The sequence below is a fragment of the Myotis lucifugus genome, unplaced genomic scaffold (assembly GCF_000147115.1).
Source record: "Myotis lucifugus unplaced genomic scaffold, Myoluc2.0 scaffold_521, whole genome shotgun sequence".
In the NCBI taxonomy this organism is placed as follows: Eukaryota; Metazoa; Chordata; class Mammalia; order Chiroptera; family Vespertilionidae; genus Myotis; species Myotis lucifugus.
In genome coordinates this window covers 214573-231601 of record NW_005871569.1, presented here as the reverse complement: position 1 = coordinate 231601, position 17029 = coordinate 214573, and the positions used below count along the sequence as shown (strand labels likewise).

At 58.3% G+C, this 17029-nt stretch overlaps 2 protein-coding genes across 4 annotated transcripts in view; both read right to left on the bottom strand.

The window, feature by feature from the left end:
• DHX16 (DEAH-box helicase 16) overlaps nucleotides 1-6617 on the bottom strand; it is a 16793-nt gene extending 10176 nt beyond the window's left edge. The window contains exons 1-5 of the mRNA XM_006103916.3: nucleotides 6000-6617; nucleotides 4341-4585; nucleotides 4083-4245; nucleotides 3715-3771; nucleotides 358-612 (exon numbers count right to left, since the gene is read on the bottom strand). Of these exons, the coding sequence (XP_006103978.1) occupies nucleotides 358-612; nucleotides 3715-3771; nucleotides 4083-4245; nucleotides 4341-4585; nucleotides 6000-6206 (927 nt within the window). The 5' untranslated portion in view covers nucleotides 6207-6617. The remainder of the gene's footprint in view (nucleotides 1-357; nucleotides 613-3714; nucleotides 3772-4082; nucleotides 4246-4340; nucleotides 4586-5999) is intronic.
• Nucleotides 6618-8526: 1909 nt separating this feature from the next.
• On the bottom strand, nucleotides 8527-16992 carry PPP1R18 (protein phosphatase 1 regulatory subunit 18). Of its 3 annotated transcripts, XR_002826531.1 has the most exons (4): nucleotides 14878-16986; nucleotides 11057-11250; nucleotides 9336-9572; nucleotides 8527-9159 (listed from the first exon to the last, which is right to left on the bottom strand). XR_002826531.1 is itself a non-coding variant. In XM_006103915.3 (3 exons), exons 1-3 carry the CDS (start codon nucleotides 16447-16449, stop codon nucleotides 9569-9571), a joined length of 1770 nt encoding a protein of 589 aa, XP_006103977.2. In that variant the 5' UTR covers nucleotides 16450-16986; the 3' UTR covers nucleotides 8527-9568. The 3 variants fall into 3 exon arrangements, 2 of the variants coding, with proteins under 2 accessions (XP_006103977.2, XP_023600936.1); XM_006103915.3 differs by having other exon boundaries at nucleotides 8527-9572; XM_023745168.1 differs by lacking the exons at nucleotides 8527-9159; nucleotides 9336-9572 and adding an exon at nucleotides 13773-13869 and having other exon boundaries at nucleotides 11127-11250; nucleotides 14878-16992.
• Nucleotides 16993-17029: the final 37 nt, after the last annotated feature.

Here is a 17029-nt window from a genome sequence, read left to right as displayed (position 1 = left end):
TGGACTTAACAAGGAGGGGAAACAGGGCCTTCTGCCAGGTGGGGCCCAAGGGCTAAATGCCGAGCGGGCACAGAGGGGAGTGAGCAGGGCGGGCCCAGAGGGCCGTGAGCAGGGCGGGCATAGAGGGCAGTGAGCAGGGCGGGCACAGAGGGCAGTGAGCAGGGCGGGCATAGAGGGCAGTGAGCAGGGTGGGCACAGAGGGCAGTGAGCAGGGAGGGCACAGAGGGCAGTAAGCGGGCCTGTCCTCCGCCCAGCTCCCTCCTCCCCGTCCTGACCGTCCCACTGGGAAAGGGAGACAAGGCAGGGCTAGCCCCCACCGACACCAAGGCCTACCCTGCGGCTGCGCCTTCACCTCACCTGTCCTCGGGTCTCCTCGGGCATGTGGTAGCGATTGGTGGCCTCCAGCTTCTCCTGCTCGCCGGCCGCCCGGTACTCCCGGGCCAGGTCCCGCACTCGCCGCTTGTACTTGAGCTCTCGCCGCTCATGCTGGCTCAGCTCCACGTCCCCAAAAAGGAACTCCTCATCCGCCAGCTCGGCCTCCAGGTCCTCCAGCTTCTCTCGCTCCCGCTTGGCCAGGTACTCGCGGCGGGACTTCTTCCGCAGCTCAGGGACCTGGGTCAGCACAGGGCAGCTGAGGCCTCATCCTGTCGAATGGTAACCCCGCCTCCTTCGACAGGGCGAGACAAGAACCTCAAGATGAGCCTCCCTTTCCTCTGTGAGCACCTGTGAGTGGCGAGCACAGGCCTGGAGGCCCCAGCGGACCCACAGACCCGCTGCCGCTGGAAGGCCCCGAAGCAGCCTCGCCATCGCCAATACAAAGGCATCAGGGCGATTATCTGAATGTCTGCGAGGCTGCTCCCCTGTTTCCTCTTCGAGGGAGTGAAGAGGGGAGCCAAGGGCGGACACCAGCACTGCGGAGCAGTCTCCGCCTGAAAACGGAGACAACGGACACCCTGCAGGCGCCACGCAGGCGACCTGACCGCTCAGACGCTCGCTGCCAGAGGCCCTGTCCACCGGGCATGACTGTGCTCTGGGGAGGGAGCCGCCGCACACAGCAGGCCCAGGACCGCGGGAGGGCGCCTCTGGGAACAACTCCCGCACACCGTGTGTCACTGGCTTCTACATGTTTCCTTAGATACACGCTTTTCAGGACACACTGAAGGTGACAGAAGACTGGCCACCTCCTTAAGCCTTCCTGGCTCTCACCACCAGTCTCCCCGTGACCCAGGCGCCCACCCCTGGGGGCTCCGATTCGATTTAATTGTTTGGCTTTTCTTGTTTGTTCTCTGAAGACTTCAAAGGGAGTTTATGCTCATGACCTAATCTGAGTACCACCATCAAACACTCCTTCATCCTGAAGGAGGCAGATGGCTGAGTGTGGACCTATGAACCAGGAGGTCACGGTTCGATCCCCAGTATGGGGCGTGCGGGAGGCAGCCGATCAATGATTCTCTCTCATCACTGACGTTTCTCTCTCTCTCTCCCTCTCCCTTCCTCTCTGAAATCAATATATATATATATAAATGTATTTATAAAAGAAATTCATGCCCCAACCGGTTTGGTTCAGTGGATAGAGCGTCCACCTGCGGACTGAAGGGTCCCAGGTTCGATTCCGGTCAAGGGCATGTACATTGGTTGCAGGCACATCCCCAGTAGGGGGTGTGCAGGAGGCAGCTGATTGATGTTTCTCTCTCATCGATGTTTCCAACTCTCTATCCCTTTCCCTTCCTCTCTGTAAAAAATCAATAAAATATATTTTTAAAAAAAGAAAAAAGAAATTCATGAGTACAGCGTAACGCCACACATACAACCAAGGACAGGGAACCTGTCACCAGAGAGGTGGGGGTCACACCTGACTTCCTACTTTGAACATTAGTAGTTAAGGAAACAGGCATTCCCCCTGCCTGCTAAGAAGGAATTGTAGCTCACTTCTAGTTGTTGCGAAAAAGCTCTTCTTTATATAAAAAGGACCCCAACATCAGCATTGCAACCCCCATGAAATAACTGATTCTGGAAAAGCTCAACTGGGCTGGACCATTAGAGGCACAGCTGCTGGGGAAAGGACGGCGCCCTGAGCAGGGCGAGGCTGGCAGGGCCGGTGCTGCTGCCACCACTCTCCTCCAAGTCTGGACAAGCTTTACACACAACTTCCACATTAAAGAAGGTATAGGGCATGGAAGAGCTTAACTCACAAGAGAAGAATGAGACAAACCCAGAACACAGGACATGCCACAAGAGGAGACAGAGAGAAAATGAACAAACCCAAGAGACTAACAACCAAATGCAAGGCAGGACCTTCACGGGATTCCGATTTGGAAACAGAGGTTATTAACCACATTTCCGCCCTGGTGGGGCAGCTCAGCTGGTGAGAGCGCCATCCTGACACACCAGGTGTGGGTTCGATCCCGACAAGGCACACACAAGAAGCAACCAGAGGCATAAATGAGTGGAACAACAGGTCAGTGTCTCTCTCTCTAAAATCAATACATACAAATAAAAAATTGTTAGAAAGACATTTTGGGGTAAGCAGGGGAATTTGATTGCAGGTTCTTGGTTGACACATGAGAAGCGCTGTTCATCTCCTCGGGGTGACAATGGCACCCACTTCAGGGAGAACGCCTGTATTCCTAAGAGGCACATGACGATGGGATAAAGTGCTACGATGTCTTAAACGCTTTTATTTTATTTAAAAAATATATACTTATTGATTTTTTGAGAGAGAGAGGGATAAAGAAATAGAAACATTGAGGAGAGAGAAACATCATCAATCGGCTGCCTCCTGCACGCCCCCCACAGGGGATCGAGCCCGCAACCCAATCATGTGCCCTCAGTGGGAATCGAACCGGTGGCCTCTTGGTTCCTGGCTTGACGCTCAACCTTTGAGATACACTAGCCAGTTAAATGCTTTTAAATGATTCAAAAAGAAAACAAGGCCACGTGTACACAGACATTGCAATTTTTTAACCCAAATAGTCTGTATGAGTGTCCATTATACTATTCATTCAACTTTCCTATTTGTTTTAAAGTTTTCACAATTGAAAAAGACTAAACAAATTCAGGCAAATAAAAACACTGCACTATTGACACATCTGAGAGTCCCTGGCCACAGCCCTTTGTGGTGAGACCTGAGATGGACGGGCCAGGAGGGCCTGAGGCCGCCAGGCCGTTCTCAGACACCCCGAGTCTCTTCCGGGAAACCGAAGTGTGACCTTACTTGGGAGGACCAGGCCTTAGAAAAGCTGCCTACCCGCCCTAGACTCACGTCAGAGCAAGTCCAGCTCATCCCTCACTCACAGCACTCTGTCCCGTGCAGTGAGCAGACCAACCAGGAAACCAGAGGAGGCCACAGGCCACCGGGGATGGAGGCTTAGGGAGGAAAGCGTTGGACACGGTGTGCGGAGCTGAATGGCCAGCACGTCCCTGGGGGACAGCTGCCCTGCCCCTACCTGCCAACTGCCTTCTGACGACACCTACAGCCGCACGTCTCTCTCTCACACAGTACGATTTGATCCAAGAGCCAGGCGGGGTTTTGGGTAGCTTCCTCCCTCTACAACTAAGCCCCCTTCAGCGGCTCCTGTCAGGCAGGCCCCTCCTCCAGAGGCACCATCAGCAACCCCGCTGCACCGCCTCACTGGCTCCTCCCGACCACTGACCACGCCACCAAAGTCGCTCCTTCGGCCTTCTGACCGTGGCTTCCTGGGCACTGGGACTCACCATGGCCTTCCGGTCTTCCTCAGCCATCTTGAGGCGCTTCTGCGCCTCTTCATAAGCCTAGGAGAAGAAACCGAGAGTGAGGGTGTGAGGCTGCACCCCCGCAGCCACAGCCGCCCTCCTCCAGGATCACAAGGACAAGTCAGACGTGCGCCCGGGCACAGGGAACGTTCTGCTCACTGAGGAATCTACCGCCACGGCGTCAGCAGAGGGGGGCCTTAGCCAGAGGACCAGGGGGTCCCTCTCCAGAGGTAAGCTCCCCACTACAGGCCCCTCTTGTCTTCCCAGAGACCCCGTCTCTGCATCACGCCACCCTCAGATCTGACCCAGGGGTCTTCCTGGGGGTGGCGGAGGGTGCCGCTCCCACGCACCTTCTTGTCTGACCGCTCCAGGACATTGCGGGTCCGGTCCTTGTCCCGCTGCCGAACCCGCTCCGCGAAGGCGTCGCGCTCCTCCAGGTCCTGGAGGCGCTCTCGCTCCGTCCGCTCCCATTCATCCTCCGACTCCGGCTTTTCTGTCTGCTGTCGGCTCCCCCTGCAGCCCAGCCCAGAGCATTACATCTAGGCATCCAGAAGGCTTACTGTCCTATCAGCCAGGGCCCATCCTCGCTCATCCTACTTCTGACTCACCCTGTCTTCTTCCCTCTCGCAGAATCCTCTTCTTCTTCCTCTTCCTCCTCCTCCTGGCGTTTCTTCCTGAGGTGTTTCCGCCTTTTACGCTTCTTCTGGAGACGGCTCCCAGCCCTACCCACACTCTCCTCACTGCTCTCCTCACTGTCTTCCAGCAACTTATACGATCGGTTCTTCTCCAGCAGGGCTCGGGCCTCTCGCTCGGCTGCCCGGGCTGGCTTCTCCACCACCGCCTCCCGAGGCACCTGTCGACAGAAGAGTAAGGGAGTGAGCGACTCCTGGTCGGCCCCGCCCTGCCCTGGTCCTGCTGTACGGAACGGCCTGATCTTAAACGAGTCTTCCTTCACCCCACGTTCATCAGCCTCAGCTGCTCACCTTCAAGCGCTCAGTCACGTGTTTAACAAGCCCTTACTGAAGCTGTTCCAGGCACCTGCCAGGCACCAGGGATAGAGGAATAAACGAAAGAGAAAACACCTCTGCCCTCGTGGAGTTTACATTCTCAAACCCAGTTCTCCACTGCTCAGCCTGCGTTCTCCCCAAGGTCCAGGTGAGTCCTGCCCAAGGACCGACCTCTGCAGAGCCTGTGACAGGCTGGCACTGTACCAGCTCCAGGGGCGCCCTGGTGAACAGACCGACGTGAAGCTCTCCCTCCTGTCACTTTCGCTCCAACCTCACCTCTCGCCAAGCACCATGGGACAGCCACAGGCTCCGGACACGCTGACCCTTGCACTCCCACTGTGCGCTTTCTGAGCCCCTGTTCTGTGAGGTGCTCTACTAGGTGGTAGGAGTGCCTTTTATTTTACTTATCGTTTTTGTTAATCCTCACCCAAGGATATTTTTTCCATTTAGAGAGTGGAAGGGAGGGAGAGGGGGAGAGGAAAAACATTGATGAGAGAGAAATATCGATGGTTGCCTCCTGCATGGGGCTCCAACGAGGCCGGGGATGGGACCTGCAACCCAGGTACATGCCCTTGACTGGGAATTGAACCCGAGACCCTCTGGTGCATAGGCCGAACCTCTATCTACTGAGCCACCAGCCAGGGCTTTATTTCATTTATTATTATTTATTGATTAGAGAGAGAGAAACACCGATTTGTTGTTCCACTTAATTTATGCATCACTGGTTGGTTCTTGTATGTGCCCTGACGGGATCAAACCTGCAACCTTGGTGTATGGGGACGATGCTCCAACCAACCGAGCCACCCGGCCAGGGCTAGAAGCTCGCCTTTTATACCTTCACTCCTCCCCCTTCGCTACCTGACAACTGCAGGGACTCCGGACCGCTTCGCCTGGTCACTACCCCCACCTCTCTTCCATTGCCTCCGGAAAACTCGTTAGGTTTGTTAGAAATGCAGAAACGAAGACCCCCACCCAGACCTCCGGGTCGGAATCTGCACTTTAACTGGGGCCTGGATGGATGGGTGCCTGTTCACGTCCGAGAAGCTGCCATGTAAGACTTAACCCGACACACTGACCCTCCTGATCTTCACGGGGCTGGACGTGCGGCACCAGGGCAGCGCCCGGGCGGCCGCGGGCAGGACCAGCGCCTGCGCACGGAGCTTACGGATTCGCGGGAGGACGGCTAGCCAGCCACACCCGCACGAGCGGCCAGGCCCGCCCCGCGCCGCCCCGCCCCGCCCCGCGCCGCCGCGGCCACACCTTGCTCCAGAGTCGCAGGGCGAAGTCCCGCGCAGGCCCGCCGAGGTCCAGGGTGTCGGTGTCGCGCAGGCGCTGCACGAACTCCTCGGCCGAGCTGCAGCGCCGCGCCGTGCCGATCAGGAACTGCGCCACGTGCCGCTCGCTCAGCCCCAGCACCGCGTGCAGCTCGTCCTGCACCCAGCGCTCCAGCGCCGCCGGCGTCGCCATGGCGACCCGCTCCCCGAGCCGCGCGGGCGCCCGGCGGGGCGGAGGCCTGGAGTCTGGACGGGCCCAGCGGCCGCGCGGGCACCGGGCGGGTCGAAGGCCTGGAGCCCGGAGGGGCCCAGCCGCCGCGCAGGAACCGCCCGGGGCCCCGAGGTTCGGTTTCCAACAGCCCAAAGCCGCCCTCTCGGACCCCGGAGCTTCCGGCGGCGCTTTTCCGGTCTGAGCACGACGGTGGCCGATAGAGTCCAAGTCTCGCGGAACCGTACATTTTCTTTTCCGCCCCGCAGAATCTCTGTCGCCCCCAGGTGGTCAGCCCGCGGATGCTTCACTCACCCATTCATTCAACAAACGCGGGCGCCTAAGGTGCTAGACACAATTTTAGTCGCTAGGGATATAGCAAAGAACAAATCAGACAAAAATCCCTTACCGAATTACATTTAAGGGGGAGGGGGAAGAAAAAATACATAATAAATAAAGCATGTAAGTTCTATGGAGCCCTCTCCCCCCCCCCCGCCCCCCCAAAAAAGCAAGGTGTATTTTGGGATTCCATTTCAAATTAGCCCATACTGATGAGGAGTGAGCTTGCTCGGAGCCCTGTCTGCAGCAGCAGTGAACACAGGTTAGGCCGGAGCGAGGACCTCCAGGCAGGAAGGAGGACCTCCAGGCAGGAAGGAAGGTGGGACCTGGGGGGAGAACAGGTGCTTTGCTTTTCTTGATGCTATCTCAGAAAGCACTTTTAAAGGCTCTCCGAACTAGTCTGGCGGCTATGGCTCCGTGGTTGAGTGTCAGCCTATGAACCGGGAGGTCAGGATTCCCAGTTGCGGGCTTGATCTCCAGTGGGGGCCTGCAGGAAGCAGCCGATCAATGATTCTCTCATCACCGATGTTTCTCTCTCTCTCCCTCTCCCTTCCTCTCTGAAATCAGTAAAAATAAAAGATCTCTGAATAAGGCATGCCCGAGCTGTGCTCTGCATGTTTGCTAACAGCTTGCGAAGTGCACTGGTGGCTGCGTATTTACAAGTGAGCAGACCTTGTTAGTTGACTCTGCTGTCGGACCTGTTTGACCCTGCTCCATACTTCATGATTAATGGGACTTATCAGACACTACTGTCAAGAAACAAAACATGGTTATTCCAATTAACAGCCGCTTTTGGTGTCTGAGATGGACTGTGGGCACCCCTGGCATCTCTCGGCCTCCTGCCTCTACTTTCTTGGGTCAAAACAGATGAGGGTCTTTACCTAATGAGCTACTACCTTAAGGATTCTGTTACCCTCCATACCCACAGCCTCTCTGAACTGGTCCCCCTGCTAGTAAATTAGAGGCTGTTGGTATAAGTTTAGATCAATTTGTCTAGTACATCCTGTTCTTAGTGGGGTCCCTCCGACTGGGCATCCTCTATGGACAGGACCGTACCTATCCAAGCATGTCTTCCTACCCCGGAGAACTAAACACTGACCTGGTAAGGAGAGTGCAGACCTCCCACGTTTGTAGAAGACAGAATTCTTCGAAATGGGAAAATCTCCCAGCTAGATACTTGGGTGACAAAGCCATGAAGTAGCCGTGGATTTTTTTTAATCCTCGCCTGTGGGCATGTTTTTATTGATTTTAGAGAGAGAGGAAAGAAGGGGGAGAGAAACACCGAATGAGAGAGAAACATCTATCAATTGCCTCCCATACATACCCTCACCAGGGACTGAACCCACAACCTTTCCGTGCACGGGGTGATGCTCCAGCTAACCGAGCCCCTGGCCAGGGCAGCGTGGATCTTAAACCTTTGAGAACACCTGTTTCCATCAGAGGAGACCCTTACAGGACCCTGCACTGTTGATGCGCTGTGTTTTTCAGATTTGTTATTGGTGCCGAGTCTTGGGGTGAAGGACTCGGGTTAGCCACTGGCACACTGCCTGCTGCTTGCGTTGCCGTCGGCCTCTGAATACTGAACCCTCCAGTTCAGAGCATCCTCTGCTTCCAGTTCTGTCACTCTTTTCATCTGCTGATTTACTCATTGAATCATTCATTCTAGAAATAACTTTTTTGTCTACGAGGTGCCAGGCGTGGGGTTGAACCTAACCAGCCTAGTCTGCCCTCATTGCACTGGCCATGTCTGGCGGATACTTCCACTGCCCTTCCTCAAACCAGCCCTTCGAGAAGCACTGGGGGCTCTCCCAAAGCTTCCTACCGCAGTGCTGAGCTCCTCCCACCCCCACCCACAGCCACGGCCACTTCCCCTTCTTGGCCAATAGGAAGATGGCAGAGGCTTGGAAGAACCAGAGCAGCCTCCACGTACACTTTTTTTTCTAAAGAAGGAGAAGCAACAGGAGAGTTGGAAAGAGCTCCACTTTATTATGAAAAATTGTTTTTGTCTTTTTAAAAACAGGCAATTGATAAGGAAGGAGAAGTAGGGGAGAATTGAGGTGCTTCGTTAGTCACACCAAACCCTTGTAATTCAATTCATTTGTGAACCATGAGGAGGAACAGAATTAAATAACCAGATGGGGGTACAGAGCTAAGATTCCCAGCCTTCCCTCTTGGGGAAAACTGAGGCGGAGTAATACTGAGCAAAAGTGGAGGAAGCCACCCCCAGGTCATCCCAATGAGGTGACTTGGGGACAGGGAAGAGGGTCCACATGGACATGGGAAACAGGCGTGGCTTGTGAGCCTGGGACCTTGGGAGGGGAGCTGGGGGTGTTTGTAAACTAGATTATGGTCAAGAGAGGAGGCAGGAGCCCAGCCTGTGGGGCTCAGTGGTTGAGCATCAGCCTGTGAACCAGGAGGTCACGGTTCGATTCCCCCGGTTGCCGGCTTGATCCCTAGTCGGGGCGTGCAGGAGGCAGCCAATTGATGGTTCTCTCTCATCATTGATGTTTTTATCTCTCTCCCTCTCCCTCTCTGAAATCAATAAAAAAATATTTTTAAAAAGAGAGAGGAAGCAGGAGCTGTAAACGAAGGGCAGTGCCTAAGGAACAGGAGAAAGAGGTGCCTATAAAAGGACTGGGCCGGCCTCCCAAGGAAGGCTGCCGGGAGGTGTGCTGTGCCCACAGATGGAGGGGTCCTCCCCCCACCCCATCCCGTGAGCTCGGCCTCTGCCTGGGACTGGGCCGCCCAGGGAGCGTGAGCACAGCTGGCACTCACTCTGGGGACTGGGGGCGAGGTGGCATTTGGGCTCTGTCCTCAGAGACAGGGCGGGGACAGCAAGATGGCGGCGATATAGGCAGACGCGTCCCAGGTCTTGTCCCGGAGCAAACGGAGTGAGCAGCTGAAACTTTCAGGGGCGTCTGTTCTGAACCTTCCGGGACCCAGGATCTTCATTTCGGGAAGGAGGAAGGTAGGTCCCTGTGTTGGAAGAGGGTCACCTCCGGCAGGACTCATCTGTGGGAGAGGAGGCAATAACGGGGGAATGAGTGCAAGCCTCTGTCTCCGGCTCCCCCCCCCCCGCCCCCCGAGGGCCAGGAGCACGGGGAAGTGTCTAACATTGTCCACAACTTGAGTGCTTGCTCCTACCAGGACAGCAGCAGCCACACTCATTCCCTCATACTCTGCGCCAGGCATTCTTATAACAGCCTCACAACAACCCCAGGGGAGGTGAAGTGATGTGATGCCCAGCCATGGTTCTAGGGCAGCGGTTCTCAACCTGTGGGTCGCGACCCCTCTGGCGGTCGAACGACCCTTTCACAGGGGCCGCCTAAGACCATCCTGCATATCAGATATTTACATGACGATTCATAACAGTAGCAACATTACAGATATGAAGTAGCAACGAAAATAATTTTATGGTTGGGTCACAACATGAGGAACTGTATTTAAAGGGCCAGAAGGTTGAGAACCACTATTCTAGGTGCTTCATTAAAATTATTTAACCCTCTCAGTGACTCCAGGAGGCAATTTTTTAAAACTCCTTTTCAGTAATAAATTGAACTCTGGCCAGTGTGCTCAGTGGTTTTATTTATTTATTTATTTATATTGATTTCAGAGAGGAAGGGAGAGGGAGAGATAGAAACATCAATGATGAGAGGGAATCATTGATTGGCTTCCTCCTGCACGTTGGACCGAGCCTGCAACCCAGGCATGTGCCCTTGACCAGAATCGAACCTGGGACCCTTCGGTCCACAGGCCGACGCTCTATCCACTGAGCCAAACCGGCCAGGCTGCTCAGTTGTTTTAGTGCGTTGGCCTGCAAATTAAAGGGTCCTGGGTTCAATTCCGGTCAAGGATATGTACCTGTGTTGCAGGCTCAATCCCCGGCTGCAGTCAGGGTACGTGTAGGAAGCAACCACTCGATGTGTCTCTCTCACATCACTCTTTCATTCTCTTTCCCTTCTATTCTCTCTAAAATAAAAGGAATAATAATAACAATTTGCCCTGGCCAGCTTGGCTCAGTGGATAGAGCATCAGCCTGCGGACTGAAGGGTCCCAGGTTTGATTCTGGCCAAGGGCACATTGCCTGGGTTATGGGCTCGATCCCCAGTAGGGGGCATGCAGGAGGCAGCTGATCAATGATTCTCTCTCGTCATCGATGTTTCTATCTCTCTCTCCCTCTCCCTTCCTCTCTGAAATAAATAAAATATATTTAAAATTTTTAATTCCCTGAGGCCACAACCGTAAGAGAAGATAAAATTCACACTCAGGCCCGACTGACCCAAACCCCGAGCTCTAACCCACACGACTGACCCAAACCCCGAGCTCTAACCCGCACGGGGAGCCCGGGGAAAGCCCTGGTTTCACACTCCGGAGACCCGATGCTTCCCCATCTGTTAAAGGACCTGGCGAGCCCTTCCAGCGCCGTTTTCCTCCAGGACCGCAGTGTCGGCTCTGGACGCCAGGCGGCGCCCTCGCGCCAGCGGCGGTCCACTCACCCACTAGCAGCGCCTTGGAGCGCAGGCCGCCCGGGGGCTCCGCCTGCAGCTCCTCCTCCTCTTCCTCGTCGTCTGGCTGGGCCGCGGGGGCGGCGGGGGGCCTCGGGCTCCGGGCCCAGCTCCCGCAGCACCGAGCTCTCGGAGGGGTACTGGTACGTCGTCTCTAGGGCTGTCTCGCTGAAGGAGATCTTGAGCTGGGGGTGGGGGGCGAAGGAGGCAGGTCACCCACCTCAGCCCCGTGCAAGGTGGGCGTGGGGCGGGATCTGGGCACCCGCTGCCTTTGCCCTCCCCACCCCTCCGGGACCCAGTTTTCCTTCGATCAGTTTCAAAAACATGAGACTTGGGCCTGCGTTTGGCAGGGGCAGAGGTGGGTAACGCAGGACCAGGGTTCCCAACTCGTAGCGGGCGGGAGGCAGAAGGGTAAGGACACATTAAAAACGCGGGCAGAGTCCTGCGATCAGAACGGGAAGCCTCCCCGAGGTGAGCTTGGAGCTGGCTGGGAGGGGGTCCCAGGGAAAAGCAAGGCAACCCACAGCAGGGCCCCGAGGAGCACTCTTCCCTCAACACAGGGGCGACCCCAGAGGTGCCGCCGGGAAGGTGACAGGGCAGATGTGGGGGGGGGGGGGCGGGGCGTGGAGAGTGCCTCGAAAGGACAGGGAGAAAGGCAGAACACCAGACAGGAGAGGGAGGGACAGGCTCCCCATAAAAAGCCCGCCCCCTGCAGCCCTGGGCCCTCCTCAGAAGCTCAGGGGAAGGGAAGGGGCAGCGTGGGGTTAACCGGTTTGGCTCAGGGGATAGAGCGTTGGCCTGGGGACTGAAGGGTCCCAGGTTCGATTCCCATCAAGGGCATGTACCTTGGTTGCGGGCACATCCCCGGTGGGGGGTGTGCAGGAGGGAGCTGATCGATGTTTCTCTCTCATGGATGTTTCTAACTCTCTATCCCTCTCCCTTCCTCTCTGTAAAAAAATCAATAAAATATATATATATATATATATAGCAGGAGGTTCCTGTGAACTCCCTGGAAAGGTCCAGACCTATCGGGCCTTCCCAGCATCTGTTTTGAGACACTTGGGGCTGGCTCCCCGCACCCCTGAGCCTCAGCGGACTGGGATGTGAGCAAAGCCTGGAAGGTGGCTGGACAGGAAGTTGCTAACATGGGTCCCCACCGGAGCCTGAAACTCAGGAACTGTCACTGTTGCACTGGCTCCCCATCTCACCGGGACAAAAGCTAGAGCCTGACCACAGTCAAGTCTAGAGCAGTGATGCGAACCTATGACACGCGTGTCAGAGGTGACACGCAAACTCATTTTTTTGGTTGATTTTTCTTTGTTAAATGGCATTTAAATATATAAAATAAATATCAAAAATATAAGTCTTTGTTTTACTATGGTTGCAAATATAAAAAAAAAATTCTATATGTGACACGGCACCAGAGTTAAGTTAGGGTTTTTCAAAATGCTGACACGCGGAGCTCAAAAGGTTCGCCATCACTGGTCTAGAGGCTGCTGCCATGGCCACGCCCTCACCTCTGGGCATCCTCCCTCCAGCCACAGGCCCAGGCCCAGGCCCCAGCACCGGCACCGGCTGCCCCCTCTGCCTGGAACACTCCCCTCCCAAACATACCCAATGCCCCTCTCCCAGCCACACATTATAGTCACACCCACTCCCGCTCCTCCCGCCTCCAGCTTCCACTCACCCTGCGCTTTACTGCCCTGTGTCTTCTGTCAACAGGAGACTGGGAGATGCTTTACTGGGTAAGGAGGGGTTCATGCAGACCCCAGATGAGGTCCCAGAGAGGACCAAGGCTGGGGGAGCCCAGCCTGTACACAGTTGACCCGTCTGTGAAATGGCTGATAGAATTGGTGACAGCAACCAGACCCTTTGCATCCAAACTTCTTAAAGGGGCCATCTCTGGTTCTGTGACTGACAGATTTACCCAAACTTCTGGGAACCCACGTCTCTTTTCTTTTCATGTCCCCGTTCGGGGACGAGCTCTGCAGTGTGTTAGACACGCTGAAAAAGGGCTCATTTTATTTGCTTTCAGTCCATGTTTGACTCTCTCCACACTGCTTCCCTCCCCCAACCCCAACTTCTGACTGGGCTTCCCAGGAATGTACAGCCTGCACGGGAGGGGGTGCAGAGGGGTGACTCACTGGCTCCTCATCAGCTATATAAGGTCCGGAGGGGGCTGGAGAGGGAGGGGCTCTGGGCCCGGGGCAAGCCTGGGGTTCCTCTGAATAAGGCTGATGGAATTGGCCTGCAGGTGTTACTTAGGGAAGGAGGCGGGCGGTGGGGTGCTCCTATCCCTGAACTAGGGGGCAGAGCTGGGACAGGGATGCTAGCCCCTCATGAGCCTGAAAGGGCGAGGGGGAGGCCTGTGGTCCGCAGAGCGCTGCTCCGCCCCACCCCCACCCCGCTCTGCTTCCTCCTCTCACCACATCCTGAGTGGTGCTGGCAGGCAGGGCAGCGTCCCCACTCGGCCCCACCGCCTTCCGGCCCCCACCCCAGGCTTCCTGTTTGGGTGATCTGCTTCCGGCTCCCAGATCCCTGACCCAGGTATGGTCACCACCACAGGTCCTGCCCTGCACCTGGACGGCCCTGGACTTTGGGTCCCAAACTTCATGCTCCCTCTGCTCTTTCCACCCCAAAAGCAAAGCCAGCTGACTCCGTAGGAAGTGACTTTTCTGACCACTTTGCCCTGGCCTTCCTGACCTACCTCACTGCATGGTCGCGGGTTCGGGGTGGGCGCTTACGCTCCTTGTGATGATGAGCGGGGGACAAATGACCCCCAAGCTGAACCTAGCCTGTGGTCCCTGTGGACACAGAAACCATGTCTGAGGGTGGCACATGTGGGATGAGGACTGGAGTCCAGGAAGGGCTTCCGTCTTGGGGGACTGCGGAAGGGGTGGGACCAGGGCCAGGCCAGGGAGCCCTTAGCCTGGCTTCTCCCACTTTCCTTCACACCCTGATTCCAGTCTGACATCTGACCCTCCGCTGGCCTTGGCCCCACCCCTGTCCTCAACTCCCATTGGACTCCCTGCTCTCAGCAGTGCCTCCACGTTCACTTCTCTTTTTCTACCCCAAGGGGAGGGAGAGGCCAGCGAGAGGGGAACCCCAGTGTGAGCCAGTCCTGAGAAGGGAGGGCGAGGCCGGGAGGAAGGCAGAGGCGGGAGGCTGGGAGAGGCGGAACTGTCCGAAGCAGAGGCCGGCTGGGGGTGCAGCCTGAGGTCGCCCACTCTAACGGCCTCAGTGTGCGTCTCTCCCAGGGGCAGACTTGCTCTTTGGCCAGCCCTGTCCCATTCCCCACGCCCTCCAGCCCAGGCTGTGGCCACTCAGCTGTCCTCTCTTCCTTGGGGTTCTGAGGCCTCCCTCCACCCACTTCTTCCTTCAGTTTCTCTCTAGAACCCCAAAGCCACCCCCCCCCGCCCCCCATCCCCCCCTGGAAGCTGTGAGGGCTGTCATCCTGGTGACCCTGCTTGTCACAGAGTCAAGGCTGTTGGCCTGTCTCCCACCAGATGGGCTGGGTTGGGTCACAGACTCAGAGGAAAGGAAGGAAAGAAATGGGGGGCCTTAGAGCCCGAGGGAGCAGAGAGGGAGCAGTCAGGGCACACCCTGCGACACCCCAGGGACAGCATGGTTGTGGGCAGACCCTCGAGGCTTGGCCATGGACAAGGGGCTGTGAGAAGGAAGGGGTGTTTGCAGAGGAGGGCAGGGGAGGCTGACCAGAGGACCAGGAGCAGGGTCAGAGAGAAAGGTGGAGTTCAGAGTCCAGAGGGCACGGCGAGTGGGCTGCTACGAAGTCTGGCTTGGCTGCTCCCTACCTGTTTGTGGTGCCTTTCAGGGGACCCCTTGACAAGGCAGCTGCGGCTGAGGCGGAGGTAGCCCCCCAGAACCGAGATCTCCTCCGCAGTCGGGTACCTCTTCTTCCCGGCCCCGGGGGCCGCAGCATCAGCGGGGGCAGGAGCGGCCGGGGCTGCGTGGGGCGCAGACCGCCGAGGGTTGACGGTGAAGGTGTGCCCGCTGCGGCGGGGTGGCCCCAGCCCTGGCCCTGCCTTCACCCCATAGAACAGCCGGCTCATGAGGGGATCCCCAGGGGACTGGGGGGCCGGTGGTGGGGGAGACAGAGGGGCGGGTGGGGGCCGCGGCTTCTCCGCTTCCTCTTCCTGCTGCCTAGAGCCTCCGGGCCGCGCGTCCTCGGGCGGGAGGGGGCAGGGCCCAGAGCAGCGGCTCTGCAGGGCGCTCGCGGGCCGGCCCTGAGCCCCCGCCTCCTCCCCTGCAGCCTCCGCACCAGGAGGCCCCAGGTGCTTCCCGGCGGGCTCTGGAGGGGCTGGCTTCCGAGTCTGAGTCTCTGTGTCCCTGGCTGTCCATTCTCGAGCCTTCCCAGAGTGCAGGGCCATTTCCACCCCTTCGGGCAGCCTGGAGTCCCCCTCCCCACCCTCGGCGGGACTGGGGCTCCGCTCTGCGGTCTGCCCGCCTTCAGAGCTGCGGCCCGCAGCCTCGTGCGCCAGGGTCTCGGGCAGCCCCGTCAGCTCCTCGGGGGCCGCCCTTGGAGCCCGCCTGTCTTCTCTGCTCCCACATTCCTCCGAGCTGCCTTTCCAGTCTCCTGGGCTCAGACTCCATTCTGCTGCCTCCAGTGGCTTCCAACTCTGCTCCTGAGACTCTGTGCAGCCAGGCCTCCATTTAGGGGCCTCCGTCGGGCCCAAGTGCTGGCCGTCAGACTCCACTGGGCTCAGCCTCCCCCTGGCCACCTCCTTCCTCCTGGGGCTTTGTTCTCCAGGCTCTGCCGGGGTCACACCTCCGTCCGCTTCTCCCGGGCTCAGCCTCCACCGCCGTGCCTCTGGCAGCCCCGAGGCCCTGTCTCCAGCCTCTCCCGGGCGCGGCCAGTCCCGGGCCTCCGAAGGCCTGGGGCTTGACTCTCGGGCTCCCCCTACCCCCGGCCTCCTGTCTCCAGCTTCCCTGGGGCTGAGCCGCTCTTCCCTGGGCTCTCTTTCTTTGGGACTTGGATCCTGCATCTCCCCAGGGCTGGGTCTCCATTCCCGGGCCTCCGCAGGCCCAGGCCTCCTTTCTGCAAGGAGCTCGTCACTCCGCCGCTGCTGCTGCTGCTGCTGGCGCTCCTGCCGGATGAATCGGTTCTGGTGCACTGGGCCGATGGCCTCCAGCAGGACCGCAGACTTGTCTGGGTCTGGAGGCCCAGCTTCTGGAGGCCCAGACGCAGGGCTGGGCTCCCCAGGACACAGACCAAGCTTGGCCCGGCGGCGTTCCAGGAGCCCCCGCTTCCAAGCTGGCATCTGGGACAGGCGCTCCCGCTCCGCCTTCTCCCGGCCCCGAGCGGCTGCCTCCTCCTGCCGGCGCCGGGCCAGCAGCTGTAGCTTCCAGTCCGGGATGGTGGCCATGGTCCCTCGAGGTGCAGGTGAGGCGCACTGGAGGCAGAGAGCAGGGAGGAGGTGCTGCTGAGGCCCCGGGATGAGCCTGGACGGCAGAGCGGCGCGGGAGGTGGGACGCGGAGGGCGGGCAGGACAGGCAGTGCGGCGGGAGAGGGAAACCAGAAGTGAAGAAACGCCTATGGGCCGAGCAGATGGGGAGGGACGCGGCAGAGGAAGAGGGAGATTCAGATTTGGCAGCTCAGGGTTCACGGGTGCCAGAGAGGGACCGAGAGGAGAGAGAAGTGGGTGTGAGGCTGCGGGTGAAAGCCAGGGGGCGTGGGAGTGGGGACGGAGGTCAGCGAGTCCCGCTGGAGAGGGGCCTGCGGGACCCGAGCGGGTGTCAGGGAGGTGAGGGGCGGAGGGTGGAGAGGTCCAGGGGCAACGGCGGCCCCGAGGTCCAGGCTCCCTTTCCAGCTGTGCTCCGCCCGCCTCCCGCCGCCCCTCCGCCCCAGAGAGGGCCAGGGGGACTTCCCTCCCGCGGGGACTTCCAGACCCGGCGCCGGCGCGGGCCCAGACCCCGGCGTCCACCCTCCGGCGCGTCCCGCCTCCC

Bases quoted from the DNA above. Each gene is read 5' to 3' on its own strand.
- PPP1R18 (XM_006103915.3), bottom strand. From the start codon at position 16,449: ATGGCCACCATCCCGGACTGGAAGCTACAGCTGCTGGCCCGGCGCCGG. The intron at 11,251-14,877 runs GTAGGGAGCAGC...CCCCACCCCCAG, and splicing joins CTGAAAGGCACCACAAACAG to CTCAAGATCTCCTTCAGCGA.